Source organism: Parasteatoda tepidariorum, chromosome 3 (assembly GCF_043381705.1).
Source record: "Parasteatoda tepidariorum isolate YZ-2023 chromosome 3, CAS_Ptep_4.0, whole genome shotgun sequence".
Taxonomy (NCBI): domain Eukaryota; kingdom Metazoa; phylum Arthropoda; class Arachnida; order Araneae; family Theridiidae; genus Parasteatoda; species Parasteatoda tepidariorum.
The window spans coordinates 74,062,767-74,082,329 of NC_092206.1; the positions used below are offsets into that span (position 1 = coordinate 74,062,767).

A 19,563-nucleotide genomic window follows, 5' to 3' on the forward strand; every position below is an offset into this window, starting at 1 on the left:
GAGTATTTTCAAGGAGGAGCCAAAGAGATGAGGGCGGAACTTAAGGTGAGAAATGCAGTCTCTGAATATAATTATCTTTTCGGAAACCGGTGTAAAAAGTTCAACATTACAATCGGCATCAAACGATTTTTTAGCTTTTTGTTTTTAAAGTATTAATGCAGAATGTAAACTTCGTTTGTTTTCAGTTTTTCAAAATGCTATGTTCAAGTATCTGACGGCTTTATCTGTAGCGTGAACCGATTGTAAACAAAATTTTATTTTCCTGCACTGTTTACTTTCGGTAACTCGAAGTAATAAAAAATTTATATTATAAGTAATTTTTCATTCATATCTAACTTTTAATATGAGTTCCAATCAAAGTTTAGAAGATTCAATTGATATTGAAAGTGTCGAAAATGAACATTCCTCAGAATTTCTTCGAGAAATTAATACAGATAGCAATAAATTAAATGAATTTGATTTTGATCCTTTGTTACAACGACCACCAAAAATGGATTTTGATTCCATCGGAGAATTTTGTTTTGAGTCGGATATCTTGGCATTGAAAGGAAACAATGATTACAAGAATGTTTTAGAAGTAAGTATTTATTCAAATTATAAATATTTATTAATGTCTGAACCAGAGTAAGCCATTGTGCTGTTTAGTATAATCTGAATGTATTACATTTTAACACTGCGTTAATTATTTTAAAATCGATTAGTTACAATATTGTTAAACAAACGGGAAAGATTATGTGTGATTTCTTGTGTATTTTCTAGGCAATAGTTATATTAGAAGCCCAACGAGAACAAGCTGTGAAAGATTTAAGCGATCTTAAGAATTTGAAAGATAAAGCTTTGGCTGATCCCTTGGAATTTGTTGAAAAGTTAAAACAGAAAGAAGATATGGATATGCCATCTGCTCAATTAATTCATCCAGTGCCCACCATTGAATGGGGGAAATATGCCCTAAGTGGAGATCCTGTTGCATTTAAACGAAGACAAATATCTAGAATAGCTGCTGATGTTAGAAAAAGTAATATGTGTTTGTTTTTTGTAAACTTTTTTTTATTGAAATCAACAACAATAGTGTTTATTTATCATTTGTTATTTTAAAGAATTTCAATTAATTACATTACTAATAATTTTGATCTCTCAATTTGATTCATGTACTTACTTATTAACTTTCTAAACATTGTGTCTGAATGTGCATAAATTGAAGATTCTCATCAAAAATATGGGAAGAAAACTCATTTTTTGTTGCAACAAATAAACTGGCTGGAATTTTTCTTTGGCAGATTTTTGAATAAAAGTCTGAGTCATGAAGTCAGTAAAAACGCATTAACTCAGACTCCAGTTTTAGTTGGACAGTTTGAATTTGAAATGAAATTAAAGTGAATTAAAAAAGAAAATTAATGACAAACTGTGTTATCATATTTATTTACAAATTCTATAGTAATAAGTATTTAGTTATTTGCTATTTTATTGACTTATTAATAAATAAATGTAGACTGAAGAAACTACGTAGTTTGCTAGACGGTGAGATCTTGCTAGGTTTTTTAGTTCGATGACAAATAAATTAAAAAGGCAAAATAAAGCCATCTATGAATTTTTACTTCGAATGAATTGTTTTCTGAGTATTCAAATCAAGAAAGTCAGACTACAGACATTACAAGGAAGTCTATCATCCTCTTCAATGATGAATTTGATTTTGAAAAATTTTAGTATAATATTGAAAAGACTATGGCAAAGCGAATGAAAATAAGGAACCAAGAGCCTATAGATATAAAAATGGAAAAATACAAATAAAATTTCTGCACAGACCTTGAAGAAATAGAAAGATATTATTACTCTTTCAAAACACCTGGTTTAGACCTTATACAAGTCTATCCTTAAAAGTTAAATGTAATAGTCCTAACAGTAACAGCTTTTCATCCTACTTAAGTTAGAATGGAGAGACTATTCTTAGATTTGAAATTTTTCAAATCAGGTTTAAGGTCCTCTATCAAAGAAGATATACTATTATAACTAGTATAACTAATAGCATTTTTTCCAATTCACAATAAATGATAATAAATATAAGTAATCTGCTATGCCATAAATTTTTTTCCCGATAGTATCTATTAATTTTTTTATATTTAAAAAAAAAGTAAATTATAGCATGTGTGTATATATTTACATATATATGAGGGAGTAAGTGTAAAATTTTCGGTTTATTATCCTAATGACTCCAAAGCCCTGCATGTAACTCCTCATCCATTCTCGAATTATGCCTATGTTAAGGAGCCATCCTTTGTATTTTTTAAACAGTATAACTAGTATGTATAGTTTATCTTAATATGTTTTATCTTATTCTCGAGGAGTTCAATTTCAGTTGTTTACTTTGCAGCTTCCATAGGAGTTGAATTTACAAACCAATTTCTTTAGAAAATTCTGATTTTCCTTAACATTTATTTTATTAAAATTCTTATTTGCAAAAGAAAATTCTCAAAATCCCTTTAAAGTTTCATCATAGGCACTTCAAAGAGACTTTATTCATTTTTTTTCTCTATATTACCGAACGAAAATTAAATCATAAGAAAAGTTGAGCCATAAGAAACATTTTAAAATTTGGTTCAATTAGGAATCTCATATCAGAGTATTTTCTTTCTCAGTGTATTTCCTTCTAAATGATGTGTTCTACTTTAAATTAGCATATTAAAAGGTCCTATTTATGAAAAACTTAATTTTTTCGATGTTGAAAACTATTGTATGTTGTAAATATGTTTTTATAACTATTGATAAATGTTGCAGTTATGCTGTAAAATTATTCCAGTAAATAATATGTATGTTCTTATTCTTTTAATTTTTTAACTGTGCATTCACCATTCAATAAGTTTTTCTAGGCACAAATTTCATGTTATGATGATTAAAGATTATTTTGTTTTTTGGAAATAATGCTTAATTTGGATGCTTCAAAAATTGCTTCATTTAAAGTTTTCTTAATGATTGTGCAAATAATTATTGTACTGTATAGACTCATTAAGCCTTGTACCTAAAGTTAAATTCGACATAAAAATTAATATCCTAAAGGTAATTTAATTCTTTATTGTCATATTTTTTTATTTTAAAATATATAAATGAACTATCAAAATATTATTTCATATTATGTATTTCATATTGATGAATATACAACATATTGATGAATATATTTTTTCACTATGTAGATTTTAAAAGAAAAAATAAAAATAGTGAGAAAGAAATTGAAACAGATTGTTGGACTCTTGAGGAAGAGAAGCATTTGGAGGAATTACTAAAAAAATATCCCCCTGAAAAAAATCAGAATGATCGTTGGGAAAAAATTGCTGAATGTTTAGGAAATCACACAGCTTCCCAGGTTATTTCCTGTAACATTATTGTTCTATTATTTTGCAATACCTCTCTAGTTATATTAACTTTGAGGCAAAAAGATATTATATTTTTATATAGTTACTTTTTCTTTAGTAATTTTATAATAAAGACTGCCTTTCATAATAAATATATTTGGTTAAAACAAATTTTCTTTGTTTAAAAAAGGAATCTGAAATTATTCCATTAATATTTGATGTAAAAATAAATGACAAGGGAATTGAAAAGTTTAGTGCAAGAAAATTCTAAGTAATATATTTGGTAAAAATCATAGAGATTCATTGGTGTAAGATTTTATTTCAGTTTCATTAAACTTCAAAATATTCATTTATCTTATTTAGACTTTAAATTTAGTACTGTCTGATAGTCTTTAAATGTTTTCAAGACGAAAGAAGTTTCTAAAATCATTTGGCTACTAAAAAGTGTGAGCATTATATTATGAATAATTTAAATGAGTGTTAGGGATTTATATGGATGGTGTTTTCTTCACTAGGAAACGCTGCAAGCTCGTTACCGCCTAATTTTCCGGGCTACTGTTTAGGTTGTATTTTAAAGCCATTTGGCATTATTGTGTTTTGAGATTCTTGAAAACAATGTATTTGATTACTTATTACTTATGTTTACAATGCTAACAATACTTGTGTTTACAATACTAAAAGTGTTAACACTAACGTAAGATGGTGCACAGCTTGCAACACGAACAAACAGTAATAAACAAATGGAAAGAGGCCAAATCAAGACTGCCAAAAAAGCGAGTTATTCAAAATCTAGCAACCATTTCACCTTTTTTAACAATATATCTTTAAATAACTAAAACAAATTTTCACTTCCAACTCACAAGAATTAAATAATAACATTAATATCTTATGAAATACAGCAGATTTGAGTTTAGAAATTATCTAATTAATTTTTTTTATTGAAAATAAAATTATCCGTTTGAAAATGTCGCCTCGCGGAATAACATGTAGTAAGCAGATGCAAACTTTCTAACCGGAACTAGAGCAGGAATACAGCTCGAGATTGTTATTGTTTACATTTCTACTGAAATCACCATCCATAGATTTAGCCAATTAAAGAACAAGAAATTAAGGCATTGTATAATATTTCTTTCCTATTGACACTGTGTGTATGTAAGCATTATGTAATTTATTTAAACACACTGAACTTTTTGTCAAAACCTTCATCCACTTAACTCTTCAATTAATATTGGATACATGTATTTCTAATATTTTGATTTCCTTATTTAGGTAAATAGTAAAGTCCAGAAAAGTTTTCCTCTATTCATTGGAAAGGATACATTTCTTTCAAGTGATAGTGATTCTAGAAAAGTAAATATTGCATAGTTTTATTTGATTTCTAATTAAATTAATTTAGTATTATTTTTTTGTTTAAGAAATATTTAATATTATAACATTAAGCACAACTTTGTTATTAATTTTTGTTTTGAGTAGCTGTTAAATTTGTTATAAATGTGCATTGAATTTAAATTATAGGGTGTGTGAGCTATAATTTATAAGTAAGCATTTTTACCTAGAATTCAATGTTTTAATCTAGATAAGTATTTTGATAATATGTGTATACTATACTACACTTTTAACATAACCAATCTCTAAGTTCCAGTTAATTAAAAATCTTGTTCAGTTTGATCAAAAATAAGTTCTTGTTTCATTCTTAATGTTAACTCTTTTATTAAAAAATATGTTAGTTATCATATCACTATAAAAAATAAAATGGATGATGAAAATTTTTAATAGTATATTTATAAAATTAATATGGTACATTATTGTTATATTTTAATGCTTATATCAAATAATTCTTTCGCTCCCTTTTTTAAAAAAAAAAAATCTATTGAAAAGCATTGATACCTATTATTACTTAACTTTATTGTGTTCTTTTTATCATTGTGGATTTTTATAATTTTAATTTTTTAACTCCTAAATCTTGTTTCTGAAAATTAATTAGTTGAGTACATTAAATATTAATAAACTCTTCATACTTTTTTTTAAATGTGTGTGCAAATTAGTTCTCTCTAATGATGTTTTAATAATTAAAATTTATTCTTAAAAATTATCTTTTAAAGAGCCTTCAATGCATGGATAACGAAACTAGATATAGGAAGTGTTAGTTGAAACCATCTTACCAATTGAAAGTTTTAATTTTATTTGTTAAACTATGGATTTTATTAATTTTTATTATTCTCAATAAAGTGAAGGGGAAAATAATGGTTTTGTTTAACTTAATAAATAGCCAAAATGTGACATAAAATTCAAAAGATAGCAATTTTTTATTTAATGATTCTAATTTCCTTAGTTCAATGTAGGATTTGTTACCTTATCTTGTCTTTCTTTTTGGGGAGCTCTTTAAGAGTGTTGTTCTTTCGATTATGGACATCAAATGAGCTTAGCTATAGTACTAACAAAATTCTTACGTTTGTTTATTTTTGGGGTTTATTTGTTTAGACCAGGGGTGTCAAACTCGCGGCCCAAGATGAGCATTTTTGTGACCCAGTCAATATATCCGAAGCAAATAAAAAATAAAATAGAAATGTGAATTAGAAACAAACCAGCATATAAAATTATAATATACTTTATTTATAAACTATACTGATCATTTTAAATCGTACGCTCGAAAATGTAAAATTCTAATTGGCTGAAATGGAGTTTGTTTCACAGTAGGCTATCAATTAGATAGTACATATTCAGAATTATCCTACTATAGCGAGGTACGTTGGTTATCTTGCTCCAAGGTTCTCAAAAAATTCTGGGATTTGAAGGAAGAAATATATAAGTTTTTACAAACTAAAAATCAAGATACAAGCTTGTTCTCTGATCAAATATGGTTGCAAGATTTATCTTTTATGGCTGATATAACCAAACACTTATCCGATTTAAATTTATTGTTACAAGGCAAGGATCAGATCATTATGATCATGTTTGACATAATTAAAGCATTCAAATGTAAACTATTTCCTTGGGAAAGGCAACTGAAAAATGACGATTTAACGCACTTCCCAACGTGCAACAAGGATAAATCTAGTTTAGATGTTGCTGCATCGTATCAAAAATATGCAGAAAAAAATTTCAAATCTTAGAACAGAATTTGAAACAAGGTTTAAAGATTTTAATTCTTTGGAAGAAAAATTTTGTTTGTTTTCTTCGATTTTCTATATAAATATAGACTCAGTACCCAGTTACATGCAAATGGAAGTGATTGAGATTCAGTGCGACTCAAATTTGAAGGCAAAAGTCATTGAAGTGGGTGTGCCTGAATTTTACGAATATTTACCGGAAAGGTTTGAAAATACTCGAAAATTCGCATATAAAATTACTTCCATGTTTGAAAGTCAGTGAGAACAATTATTTTCTGTTATGAATGGAAATAAATCTCCTGTCCGAAACCGTATTAATAACGCTCACGTTGGGTCAATTTTGAAAGTAGTCTCGGCCTATAAAATTTCTCCCGAAATAGAAAAGATGGTAGCAGAGAAGAGATGTCAAGTATCAGGACGTAAACAATAATTTAACTTTATATATGTTTATTACAATTCAAAATAAAAATATTTGTTTCCTATGAACATTGATTTTTTTTTGCGGCCCATCTAAAGTTAAGCATTGTTTATTTGGCCCAAGTTAGCTTTTGAGTTTGACACCCCTGGTTTAGACCTTTATGGTGTTTGCAGATTTGTCACCCAAGGAGCAGAGTTCATATTATTTATTCTTCTATGTTGATATCTGTGTGTAATTATTACAGTGATTGTCATATTTGTCTTTCATCCATCATCATATTAAGTTTATTTGTTGCATAATTGATGTATTTAATTCATGTATTTTTCGTTGTATCATGTTTATCTTTAAAAATATGTTGAAGACGTTGTGAATGTCTGTACACTTTCTAGTTTATAAAGTTACCATCTGTCCCCAGCGAATGAATCTTTTCATTCTTCTCGCAGTCAGAGTGTGTTAACCTTATGAGTTTTATTTTCGCACTTGCTACTATTTATTGCAAGTGTATCACAAGACTTATTAGTTAACTGTTGAAATATTTTACAAATAGCAATATTAGTTAAAATTTTAAAATATCTCACTAATAAAAAAAATTTTGACTAATGAACTTAATCACATTTTGCCTCGAAGAAGCAGTGCTTTTGATCTATAATATTAGGCGTCAATACCTTTCTTCTTAGGTTTTTCTTTTATCTCAGTTTATAAATGCTTCTTCATACTTTCATCTTGGCCTATCAAAAATAAACTATGTAATCAAGCCTAACGACAGTTCAATGATTATAGTATATTCACCAAAACTTAATAAAATAAAGCTTATAACAAAATTTTAAATTAGGATAATATTTTATATTAGTTTAAATTTTTCTTTGTTATAATTTAAAGTAATTTTAAGAATAGAATAAATTTAAATACTATGCTTTCTATTATAACAGTTATTGTAGGAGAAACTTGTATTTTAAATCGCTAAAAAGAGATAACCTTTAATTGCATTTTTTTTATATACAATATTTAGAAAAGGAAGAATGCTGGATTAGAGGATGAAATACAAGAGAAGAATAAAGGCATTTCTGAATCTGGAAGTGAAGATGAAGATTCTTTAGATTCAAAATTAGATATTTCAGTTAGTTTTGGTTTTCTATTCTCTACTTTTTGTTGTTCTAACTTTTGTTTCAAACAAAGATATGATTTACGTCACCTTGATTTCTTTTATCACAATAGTAAGTTTGAATTGTATTTTTTTCGGTTGTTGGTAAATGTTTCATTGTGACAACTATAATGTAAGGCAGCTCTAATATTTTAAATTTGAAAAATATTTTATTCAAATTTATGTTAAATATAAATAAAATAAATTTGAAATAATTTTGAATTAGAAAACTGCAGTCGTTAAGGTAAAATTAGAACTGTTTATTGGATGATATATATATATATTACAACAGAAAGCGTTGTGAGCTCATTGTGCAATCTTAATTTTATTGTATCTGTTTAATTGTGTAGCCTTATTTGACTCCCTGTGGTTTAGCTAGGTGTTTCAACGTCCCGCTGCAAGATCCGTGAAAGCAAAATTTCTAAATTAAAATAGAAATTATTTGGCATTGTATAGGTACTGTAAAGCTTTTTATAAAATCAAAATAGCTAAATAGTGTTTAATTTTATTTCTAGTGACGATTAAATAATAAATCTAATAAGTGTTTATAAGGACAATTTGAAGAATATCACACAAGAATTTTATTTCAAATATTTTTTATATTAGGAAAAAATATTTTCTGACTAGTGAAAACGGGCATTAAGTTTTTTGAAAGGTGAATATGTTTTCTTCTTCATCTGATGTCAGAAAATACATCAACAACTTTATCAAAATTTATTTATTGTGCTTTCTCTTTTTTAATTGACAAGCTAACTAAATTACTGAGGTTCTTGTGTTGTAGAACTTCTAAGGTAGCTCTTGATCAATTTTAATTTTGAGAATGATCTTTCAACTTTGGCCACAATAACAAATACAATTAAGTACATACAACGAGAACTGTTGCTAGAAGTCAGAAAACTGTTCTCAATCAATAGTAGATGAACAAGTTGTTTGATATCTACTAGACTTTTAATCTTACATCTAAATGAAATTCTTACTTGATTTGAGATTTAATTGAAAGAGAAGCATCTTAAGAAAATTTTTCATCTTCTATTTGTAGTTGCTCATCAGCGGAGGAAGCTAAAAAGAAAAGTTGTACAGTGGGGGACCGATTATCCAGAACGGTCGGGACCATCGCTATTCCGGATAACTGATTTTTCCGGTTTTCTGAATCGCTACAAAAAGCCGTTTTTTTATTGTTAAACCAGTTTATTTGGAAATAATCTTAAAAATAAGAAAAAACGATGAAGTAATACACTAATGATTATTTCCAAAATGATGGTAAGGTAAACATCTTTAAAAAAAGAAAGAAAAATCGTAAAATCTTACGAGGAAAAAAATTTTTTTTTTAAAAAATGGCGAGAAAATTTATTGAATTTTGTTACGGTTTTCTGATTTCCGGATAATGGGTTCTGTACTGTATCACTTTACTGGTCCCCTATTGATTTCATCCTCTTAAAACGACTTTCAAGTTGGGAATAAATTACATCTGTCATTGATTAGAATTATTCTTTTGAGTGAATTGAAGTAGTATTCTCCATATTTTAGTCTTTAACTAAAAGATCAAAAGCCTACTAGTCTCAGCAAGGTCATACACAGTATGTAGGTAAAGATATTCTAACTGTAAAGGTTTTGAAACAAACTTTATGTTCTCCAAAGCTTTATTTTTGTACTACTATTAACAAAACAAATCTAAAAGTATCGAGCAGTATTTTAAGGTCAATGGCATCATTCCTCTCTTTTAGATTTTTGCTTTTAAAAATAAATGATAATTCTTTCAGAACATCAGTAAATCTTTCTTTAAGAGCAATCACTGCTTCTTGCTTTCCTACCCAGCGAGTAGGATTGAATGCTTTCTATGTAATCTCTGATTTTGACTCTGAACATGTTCTCAGATTTTCCCGTTATACAATACTAAGACTAAAAAAGTTGTACACATTTTGAACTGTTTTAAAAAATGGCCAACTTTTTCTTTTTGCCTCTGCTGAATCCTAAAGCAGTGTTCCCCAACCCCCGGTCCGGTCCGTAGATCAAATGGCACTGGGCTGCCCATTTCATTGAAACTGAATTTAAATTCCTAGGTTTATACCCCAAATTAAAAATAAATCCCAGATTAAGAATAGTTCCATTAAAATTTTATTTATTGAAAAAAAAAGGGGCCCCCGAAGGTGGTGACATAAATTTTTTAAAAAGTAAAAAAAGAAAAGAAAACCACTGCAACTATTTTCTTTTTCAATTAAAAAAAATCAATCATCATAACTGTAAATATCATAAATAAAGCACGAAAGCGGAGCGAGAAATTTACATTGGAACTAATGAAGAAGAAAACAAAAACAAAACTTCGTCTTCTCTCTCGATTGTGACTAATTGATTTAAGTAAGTTAAAATGTTAAATCCCTTTATATTTATTTTTTGGTGTAACTGTATTTTATTTTGAAGGCATGTTTAAATACAATTAAATTAAATCTAAATCTGAAATATAAACAATCAACGTCCCCCCCAGAGCGGGCCGCGGTAAAATTATCAAATGTTGACAGGTCCGCGGTGATAAAAAGGTTGGGGAACACTGTCCTAAAGGACTAAGTTGAGATTGTAGTAGCACAATGAACATAATAAGCATGTGGTGTGGATTGCTTTAATTTCTGTTTAATCTAACTAAAAAATAATTCTAAACCTGTAACAATTAAGCATGATATATCAAATAATGATAGAATAGCAAGAAAAAAAAGAGCTTAACTAGATTTTAAATAACATTTAGTTGAGTCAGGAAACATATATAAACCAATCGTAGTTAAAGTTTAGTGAACTAGAAAAATGCAAAAATAAGTGGAATGGAAAAAAAAAAATGAATTAGATTAAAACTTGATTAAGGAGCCGAAATGTTACATTGTTCTCATGGTTTAACTATTCGAAGCAAGTTTTCCAAATATAGTAATCTCCTAAATTTCAAAAATCCAAGAAAAAAAAAGTTTTTAGGTAATTTTTTGTTTGTTTGGATTTTTTTTTTAAATTTTGGATTTTTCCAATACAAAAATGTTATTATCTTACTTAAGGTTTCTATCTAGCACCTTCATAATTTGTCATCTTTTTAGGATGATGAAATAAGTTCAGATCTACATGATACTGCGGAGTATCAAGAGTTACTCCTGTACAAAAGACTTCTTAAGAAAAGAATAAAGTCATCCACTATGATGCAACATTTTGGATTTAAGGTACTTATTCAATAATTTTTCTTTTTTTTAAAAATAAATAAACATAAAGATTTAAACTCACAACATATTAACTCATCCATATTTTACAGTGCAAGGTGTGTAAATCAGAGCCTATTGTAGGAATAAGATACCACTGTGTAGAATGCAATCCTTCAATAGATCTTTGCAAAGACTGTTTTAAAAAGTAAGTCTTACTAATTAATTACTTAATAATGTTAGTAGCAAAATTCTATTTGTTGGTATCAATTCTTTCCTGTTTTAATTAGAACAATATAAATTTGTCTTAAAAGTTTTAAAAGCAAATTGTTATAATTGATGTACATGATACTTGAAATTTGTGTATGGCTCCTAATCAAGTTGAAGTGTGCTAACTCATTTTCTTATTTTTGAATTAAATTATAGCAGGTTTCTAACCTTTTTCTACAAAAAAAATATTTCACTCTTTTTTCTTTTATTAAATAAACTTACACCTTAATATGTTTTTTAATGAATTATTAATCCATATTTAGAAGAAAAAAAAGAAAACGTTTGAAGTGGAACCTTTGTTTGAATTTTGTTGTATAATTTGAGTATTTTCTTAGAATTTTTTAAAATTGAGGAGTGCTAACACATTTTCTTATTTTATAATAAATTATAGCAGGCTTCTACCCTTTTTTTTTAAACTAAATAAACTTACATTTTAATATGTTTCTAAATAAATTATTAATCCATATTTTGAAAAAAGAAAACATTTGAATTGAAACCTTTGCTTGTTTGAAATTTATTAATCTTATTTAATTGTTTTGTTAGAATTTATTGAAATAAGTTTAAAAAATTGCAACATTCTGTTTTGAGTTTTATATTATTTTTTAAAAAAGGTATATATAAACAATACTTCTCAGCTGTTAAATATTAAACACACTGTGAACTAGAATTGTCTTATTAACTTTGTCACGCAATATGTTGCTTGTTGTCTTAGTAAATAATCCATTTTAGGTGCTAGTTAAAAAAATAAAATGTTGAGGTTTTTGAATCATTAACCCTAATTTTTTTATGTCATAGCTTGGTGTAGACAAGAATTGCAGTTCCAATTATTCCCTAAAGCATTTCTTAGCACTCCTAGTTAGAGTTTATCTATTACTTTGTATATTTTACTTGCAACCAACATAAATTAAGCATAAAAAACATTCAGTTCTGCTAATGCTAAGATATTTACAAGTAATTAGACTTGGTTATTTATTTTTGGTATTTGCTAACATTAAATTTCTTAATTACCTTTAAACTATAACCATTGTTTCTTTCAATCTTTTAGTTCCCCAGAAATTGGCGAGCATACATCTGATCACCAGATAGAAGAAATTCATCATTCTAATGCTGGGTTTTTAGACAGAGACTACATGCATTTTCTGGGCAATGATTATAACTATTTGGACCCTAATTACATGCCAGCTGCTTAATATTTTGTACACTATATTTATTTATTGTAATAAAATTGTAAATAAGATTAATATTCCATTCTCATTTTAGTAAATAAAAATCTGATCACATAATATACAAAATGTTTCGTTCAAATGCAGATTTTTTAACTTGAATTACATACATTTCTAAGTAATAATTTATGACTACTTAAATCAGACGCTAACTACATGATAGCTACAAATTATTTTATTCATTACTTAAACGTAGATAAATTTAATATTTTTATTCTCATTTTATAACCGATTTGTTAATTCTTTTCANTTGATCACAGAAGTTTCCGGAAATCAAATTTTCAAAGGTGGAACTTAAAAACACAGTTTATTTTGTTTGTAAGGGAGAGCCAGATACATTTTTTATTAGTAAATAGTTATAATCATAAACTGAAGAAAGAAAGACATATTTGTAAATTTTAATTACTTCTGCAGGTCATCATAGGTATGTGTAAAATTTTAAATATATTTTAAGTAAACTGAGAAATATTGAGAAAGAGGAAAAAACCTTGTTTACATTTTTTTCTAATTTTTCAATTTAAACTGTGTTTTTTTTTTTTTTTTTTTTTNTTTTTTTTTTTTTTTTTTTTGTTAACTCAAGAAATTTTCCGGAATTTTGACTTGGGCTCACAATCACCCCTGTAATAGTATATTTATAAAATTAATATGGTACATTATTGTTATATTTTAATGTTTCTGTCAAATAATTCTTTTCCTCCCTTATTTAAAAAAAAAAAAATCTATTGAAAAGCGTTGATACCAACTATTATTACTTAACTTTGTGTTCTTTTTATCATTGTATATTTTTAACTCTGAAATCTTGTTTCTGAAAATTAATTAGTTGAGCATATTAAATATTAATGAACTCTTCCTACTTTTTTTAAAATGTGTGTGTAAATAAGTTCTCCCTAATGATGATTTAATAATCAAAATTTATTCTTAAAAAATATCGTTTAAAGAGCTTTCTATGCATGGATAATAAAACTAGATATAGGAAGTGGTAGTTGAAATTATCTTACCAATTAAAAGTTTTAATTTTATTTGTTTAACTATAGATTTTATTAATCTTTATTATTCCCAATAATGTGAAGGGGAAAATAATGGTTTTGTTTAACTAATAAATAGCCAAAATGTGACATAAAATTCAAAAGATAGCGATTTTTTATTTTATTTATTTAATGACTCTAATTTCCTTAGTTCAATGTTACCTTATCTTGTCTTTCTTTTTGGGGATCTGTTTAAGAGTGTTGTTCTGTCGATTACGGATATCAAATGAGCTTATCTATAGTACTAACAAAATTCTTACGTTTGTTTATTTTTGGGGTTTCTTTGTTTAGACCTTTATAGTGAATGCACATTTGTCACCCAGGGAGCGGAGTTCATATTATTTGTTCTCCTATGCTGATATCTGTGTGTAATGATTACTGTGATTGTCATATTTGTCTTTCATTCATCATCATATTAAGTTTATTTGTTGCATAATTGATGATAGTTCATGTATTTTTCGTTGTATCATATTTATCTTTAAAAATATGTTGAAACGATTATGAGTGTGTACACTTTCTACTTTATAAAGTTACCATCTGTCTCCAGTGAGCGAATCGTCACAAGACTTATTAGTTACCTGTTGAAATATTTTACGAATAGCAGTGTTAGTTAAAATTTTAAAATATCTCACTAATAAAAAGATTTCTGAGTAATGAACTTAGTCACACTTAGCCTCAAAAAAGCCCTGCTTTTGATCTATAATATTAGACGTCAATACTCTTCTTCTTAGGTTTTTCTTTGATCTTAGATGATGCTTTTCTGGTGTTTCTTTATACTTTCTTGACCACTCAAAATAAACAATGTAATCAAGCCTAATGACAGTTCAATGATTGTAGTATATTCACCCAAACATTATAAGACAACTTATAACAAAATTTTAACTTAGGATAATATATCATATATTAGTTTAAATTTTTCTTCGTTATAATTTAAAATAATTTTAAAAATAGAATAAATTTAAATACAATGCTTTCTATTGTTACAGTTATTGCAGGAAAAACTTGCATTTTGAAGCTTTAAAAAGAGATAACCTTTAACTGCAATTTTTTTTTATATCCAATATTTAGAAAAGGAAGAATGCTGGATTAGAAGATGAAATACAAGAGAAGAATAATGGCATTTCTGAATCTGGAAGTGAAGATGAAGATTCTTTAGACTCAAAATTAGATATTTCAGTTAGTTTTGGTTTTCTATTCTCTACTTTTTGCTGTTCTAAGCTTTGTTTCAAACAAAGATATTATGTCACCTTGATTTCTTTTATTACAATAGTTAGCTTGAATTGTATTTTTTCCGTTGTTGGTAAATATTTCATTGTGACAACTATAATGTAAGGCAGCTCTAATATTTTAAATTTAAAAAATATTTTATTCAAATTTATATTAAATTTGAATCCTAATTGTGCAATCATAATTTTATTGTATCTGTTTAATTGTGTAGCCATATTTGACTCCCAATGTCTTAGCTAGGTGTTTCGATGTCCCGCTGCAAGATCCGTAAAATCAAGAGTTCTAAATTTAAATAGTAATAATTTGGTATTGTATAAGTACTGTAAAGCTTTTTATAAAATCAAAATAGCTAAATAGTGTCTAATTTTATTTCTAGTTACAATTAAATAGTAAATCTAATAAGTGTTTATAAGGACAATTTGAAGAAATAAAAGAAAATCAAACAAGAATTTTATTTCAAATATTTCTTATATTAGGAAAAAATATTTATTGACTAGTGGAAACGGGTATTAAGATTTTTGCAAAGTGAATGTGTTTTCTTCTTGATTTGATGTCAGCAAATACATCAACAACTTCATAAAAATTTATTTGTTGTGGTTTCTCTTTTTCAATTTACAAGCTAACTAAATTACTAAGACGTTCTTGTGTTGTAGAACTTCTAAGGTAGTTCTTGACAGGGTATGTAGCTTTTTTAAAAAGTGCTTAAAGGTGCTTTTTTTACTCGGGGTTTGTAAAAAGTGCTCAATTTTCTATCTTTTAAAAGAGATTTTTTTTTGCTGTATTGATTGTCGTTCTAAATTAGAAAAAATGCCTGATTTTCCCGATTTTCTCTGCAATTTTTATCAGAAGCTTGTTATTTTATCATGATTATATAAAATTGTGAAACTGTTTGTGAATTTTATTGATTTTATATTTATAAATTAAGAACTTTAAATGATAGAAAAAATTATTTTTATTACTGCACAGATCCTAATTATAATATTTTTTTGGAAAGTGATTAAGAATATTTTTTTGAGTGCTTAAAAAGTACTTAAAAGGTGCTTATTTTTTGTTAAAAAATGCACCCTGCTTGATCAATCTTAATTTTGAAAATGATCTTTCAACTTTGGCCACAATAACAAATACAATTAAGTATATACAACGAGAACTGTTGCTAGAAGACAAAAAAAAAAATGTTCTCATCAATAGCAGATGAACAAGTTGTTTGATATCTGCAAGACTTTTAATCTTGCATCTAAAAGAAATTCTCACTGATAGGATTTCAGATTTAATAGAAAGAGAAGCATTTTAAAAAAAGGGGTTGGAAAATTTTTCAGTTTTTATTTTAAGTTGCTCATCAGTAGAGGAAGCTAAAAAGAAAAGATTTTATGAATCCCCTATTGATTTCATTCTCTTAAAACGACTTTGAAGTTGGGAATAAATTACATCTGTTATTTATTAGAATTATTCTTTTGAGTGAATTGAAGTGGTATTCTCCATATTTTACATGTTGTAGTCTTTAACTAAAAGATCAAAAGCCTACTAGTCTTGACAAGGTCAAACGCAGCATGTAGGTAAAGATATTCTAACTGTGAGGGTTTTGAAACAAAATTTATATTCTCCAAAGCTTTATTTTGTATTACTAATAACAAAACAAATCTAAAAGTATCAAGCAATATTTTAAGTTCAATAGCATCATTCCTATCTTTTAGATTGTTGTTTTTAAAAATAAATGATAGTTCTTTCAGAACATCAGTAAATCTTTCTTTAAGAGCAATCACTGCTTCTTGCTTTCCTACCCAGCGAGTAGGATTGGGTGCTTTCTTAGTAATCTCTGATTTTGACTCTGAACACATTCTCAGATTTTCTCATCGTACAATACTAAGACCAAAAAAGTTGTAAACATTTTGAACTGTTTTAAAAAATGGACAACTTTTTCTGTTTGCCTCTGCTGCATCCTAAAGGAATAAGTTGAGATTGTAGTAGCACAATGAACATAATAAGCATGTGGTGTGGATTGCTTTAATTTCTGTTTAATCTAACTAAAAAATAATTCTAAGCATGTAGCAATTGATCATGATATATTAAATAATGATAGAATAGCGAGAGAAAAAAGAGCTTAACTAAATTTTAAATAACATTTAGTTGAGTCAGGAAACATATGTAAACCAGTGGTAGTTAATAGTTTAGTGAACTGGAAAAATGCAAAAATAGGTGGAGTGGGAAAAAATGAAATGGAATAAATTGCTGAAATGTTACATTGTTCTCATGGTAAAACTTTTAGAAGCATGTTTTCTAAACATAGTTATCTCCTAAATTTCAATATCCAAGAAAAGAAAGTTTTTGGGTAATTTTTTGTTTGTTTGGATTTATTTTCTTCAGTTTCATAATTTTTCCAATGCAAAAATGTTATTATTTTACTTAAGGTTTCTATCTAGCACCTTCATAATTTGTCATCTTTTTAGGATGATGAAATAAGTTCAGATCTACATGATACTGCGGAGTATCAAGAGTTACTCCTGTACAAAAGACTTCTTAAGAAAAGAATAAAGTCATCCACTATGATGCAACATTTTGGATTTAAGGTACTTATTCAATAATTTTTCTTTTTTTAAAAAATAAATAAACATAAAGATTTAAACTCACAATACATTAACTCATCCATATTTTACAGTGCAAGGTGTGTAAGTCAGAGCCTATTGTAGGAATAAGATACCACTGTGTAGAATGCAATCCTTCAATAGATCTTTGCAAAGACTGTTTTAAAAAGTAAGTCTTACTAATTACTTAATAATGTTAGCAGCAAATTTCTATTTGTTGGTATCAATTCTTTCCTGTTTTAATTTGAACAATATAAATTTGTCTTAAAAGTTTTAAAAGCAAATTGCTATAATTGATGTATATAATACTTGAAATTTGTGTATGGCTCCTAATCAAGTTGAAGTGTGCTAACTCATTCTCTTATTTTTGAATTAAATTATAGCAGGTTTCTAACCTTTTTCTACAAAAAAATATTTCACTCTTTTTTCTTTTATTAAATAAACTTACACCTTAATATGTTTTGTTGTATAATTTGAGTATTTTCTTAGAATTTATTAAAATTGAGGAGTGTTAACACATTTTCTTATTTTATAATAAATTATAGCAAGTTTCTACCCTTTTTTTTAAAACTAAATAAACTTACATTTTAATATGTTTCTAAATAAATCATTAATCCATATTTTGGAAAAAGAAAACATTTGAATTGAAACCTTTGCTTGTTTGAAATTTATTAATCTTATTTAATTGTTTTGTTAGAATTTATTGAAATAAGTTTAAAAAATTGCAACATTCTGTTTTGAGTTTTATATTATTTTTTAAAAAAGGTATATATAAACAATACTTCTCAGCTCTTAAATATATAACACACTATGAACTAGAATTGTCTTATTAACTTTGTCACGCAATATGTTGCTTGTTGTCTTAGTAAATAATCCATTTTAGGTGCTAGTTAAAAAAATAAAATGTTGAGGTTTTTGAATCATTAACCCTAATTTTTTTATGTCATAGCATGGTGTAGACAAGAATTACAGTTCCAATTATTCCCTAAAACATTTATTAGCACTCCTAGTTTGAGTTTATCTATTACTTTGTATATTTTACTTGCAACCAACATAAATTAAGCATAAAAAACATTCAGTTCTGCTAATGCTAAGATATTTACAAGTAATTAGACTTGGTTATTTATTTTTGGTATTTGCTAACATTAAATTTCTTAATTACCTTTAAACTATAATCCTTGTTTCTTTCAATCTTTTAGTTCCCCGGAAATTGGCGAGCATACATCTGATCACCAGATAGAAGAAATTCATCATTCTAATGCTGGGTTTTTAGACAGAGACTACATGCATTTTTTGGGCAATGATTATAACTATTTGGACCCTAATTACATGCCAGCTGCTTAATATTTTGTACACTATATTTATTTATTGTAATAAAATTGTAAATAAGATTAATATTCCATTCTCATTTTAGTAAATAAAAATCTGATCACATAATATACAAAATGTTTCGTTCAAATGCAGATTTTTTAACTTGAATTACATACATTTCTAAGTAATAATTTATGACTACTTAAATCAGACGCTAACTACATGATAGCTACAAAATATTTTATGCACTCAAGGGCGCCGGCAGCGGGGTGCAAGGGGGTGCACTTGCACCCCCCTGGCTTTTTTAAAGCAATTAAAGAGATACAGAAAAAAAATTTGGTTATAAAATTTTGTTTATTAAAAATATTTTTATTCAAGAACAAATAATTAAGTAATTATTGATACACAACAATTAAAAAATTGTATAGTCAAACAAGAATTGTAATCATCTTGTTAACTGTCCAAATCTGTTTATAACTTTTTCAATGAATTTTGAGTAATCTTTTCTTATGCACAATGAGCATGCACAAACTACTTAATTTCTCGTGAAACATTGTAGGCGGATTCTGTGTTTTGATGCTTCGCATTGTACTAAAAGTGCGTTCAATAGTGCATGTAGTAGCTGGAAGAGTTAGGCCGATTTTGACTGCCTCCCCGATACAGCTGGATAAAACGGTGTGGCCTGAATAACTAAATCGATGTATTCGAGGGATTCATAAGATATTGAAATAGATGAAAAAAATTAACA

General features: G+C 27.1%; 1 protein-coding gene across 2 annotated transcripts; it reads left to right on the forward strand.

Moving 5' to 3' along the window:
- Positions 1–10: 10 nt before the first annotated feature.
- Positions 11–18,899, forward strand: LOC107446044 (ZZ-type zinc finger-containing protein 3). Of its 2 annotated transcripts, none has more exons than XM_043042076.2 (8): positions 11–577; positions 760–1,015; positions 3,186–3,355; positions 4,614–4,694; positions 7,882–7,989; positions 11,085–11,204; positions 11,294–11,388; positions 12,496–12,691. In XM_043042076.2, exons 1-8 carry the CDS (start codon positions 344–346, stop codon positions 12,638–12,640), a joined length of 1,209 nt encoding a protein of 402 aa, XP_042898010.1. In that variant the 5' UTR covers positions 11–343; the 3' UTR covers positions 12,641–12,691. The 2 variants fall into 2 exon arrangements, with proteins under 2 accessions (XP_042898010.1, XP_015916066.2); XM_016060580.4 differs by lacking the exons at positions 7,882–7,989; positions 11,085–11,204; positions 11,294–11,388; positions 12,496–12,691 and adding exons at positions 14,767–14,874; positions 17,370–17,489; positions 17,579–17,673; positions 18,704–18,899 and having other exon boundaries at positions 79–577.
- The last annotated feature ends 664 nt before the right edge of the window (positions 18,900–19,563 follow it).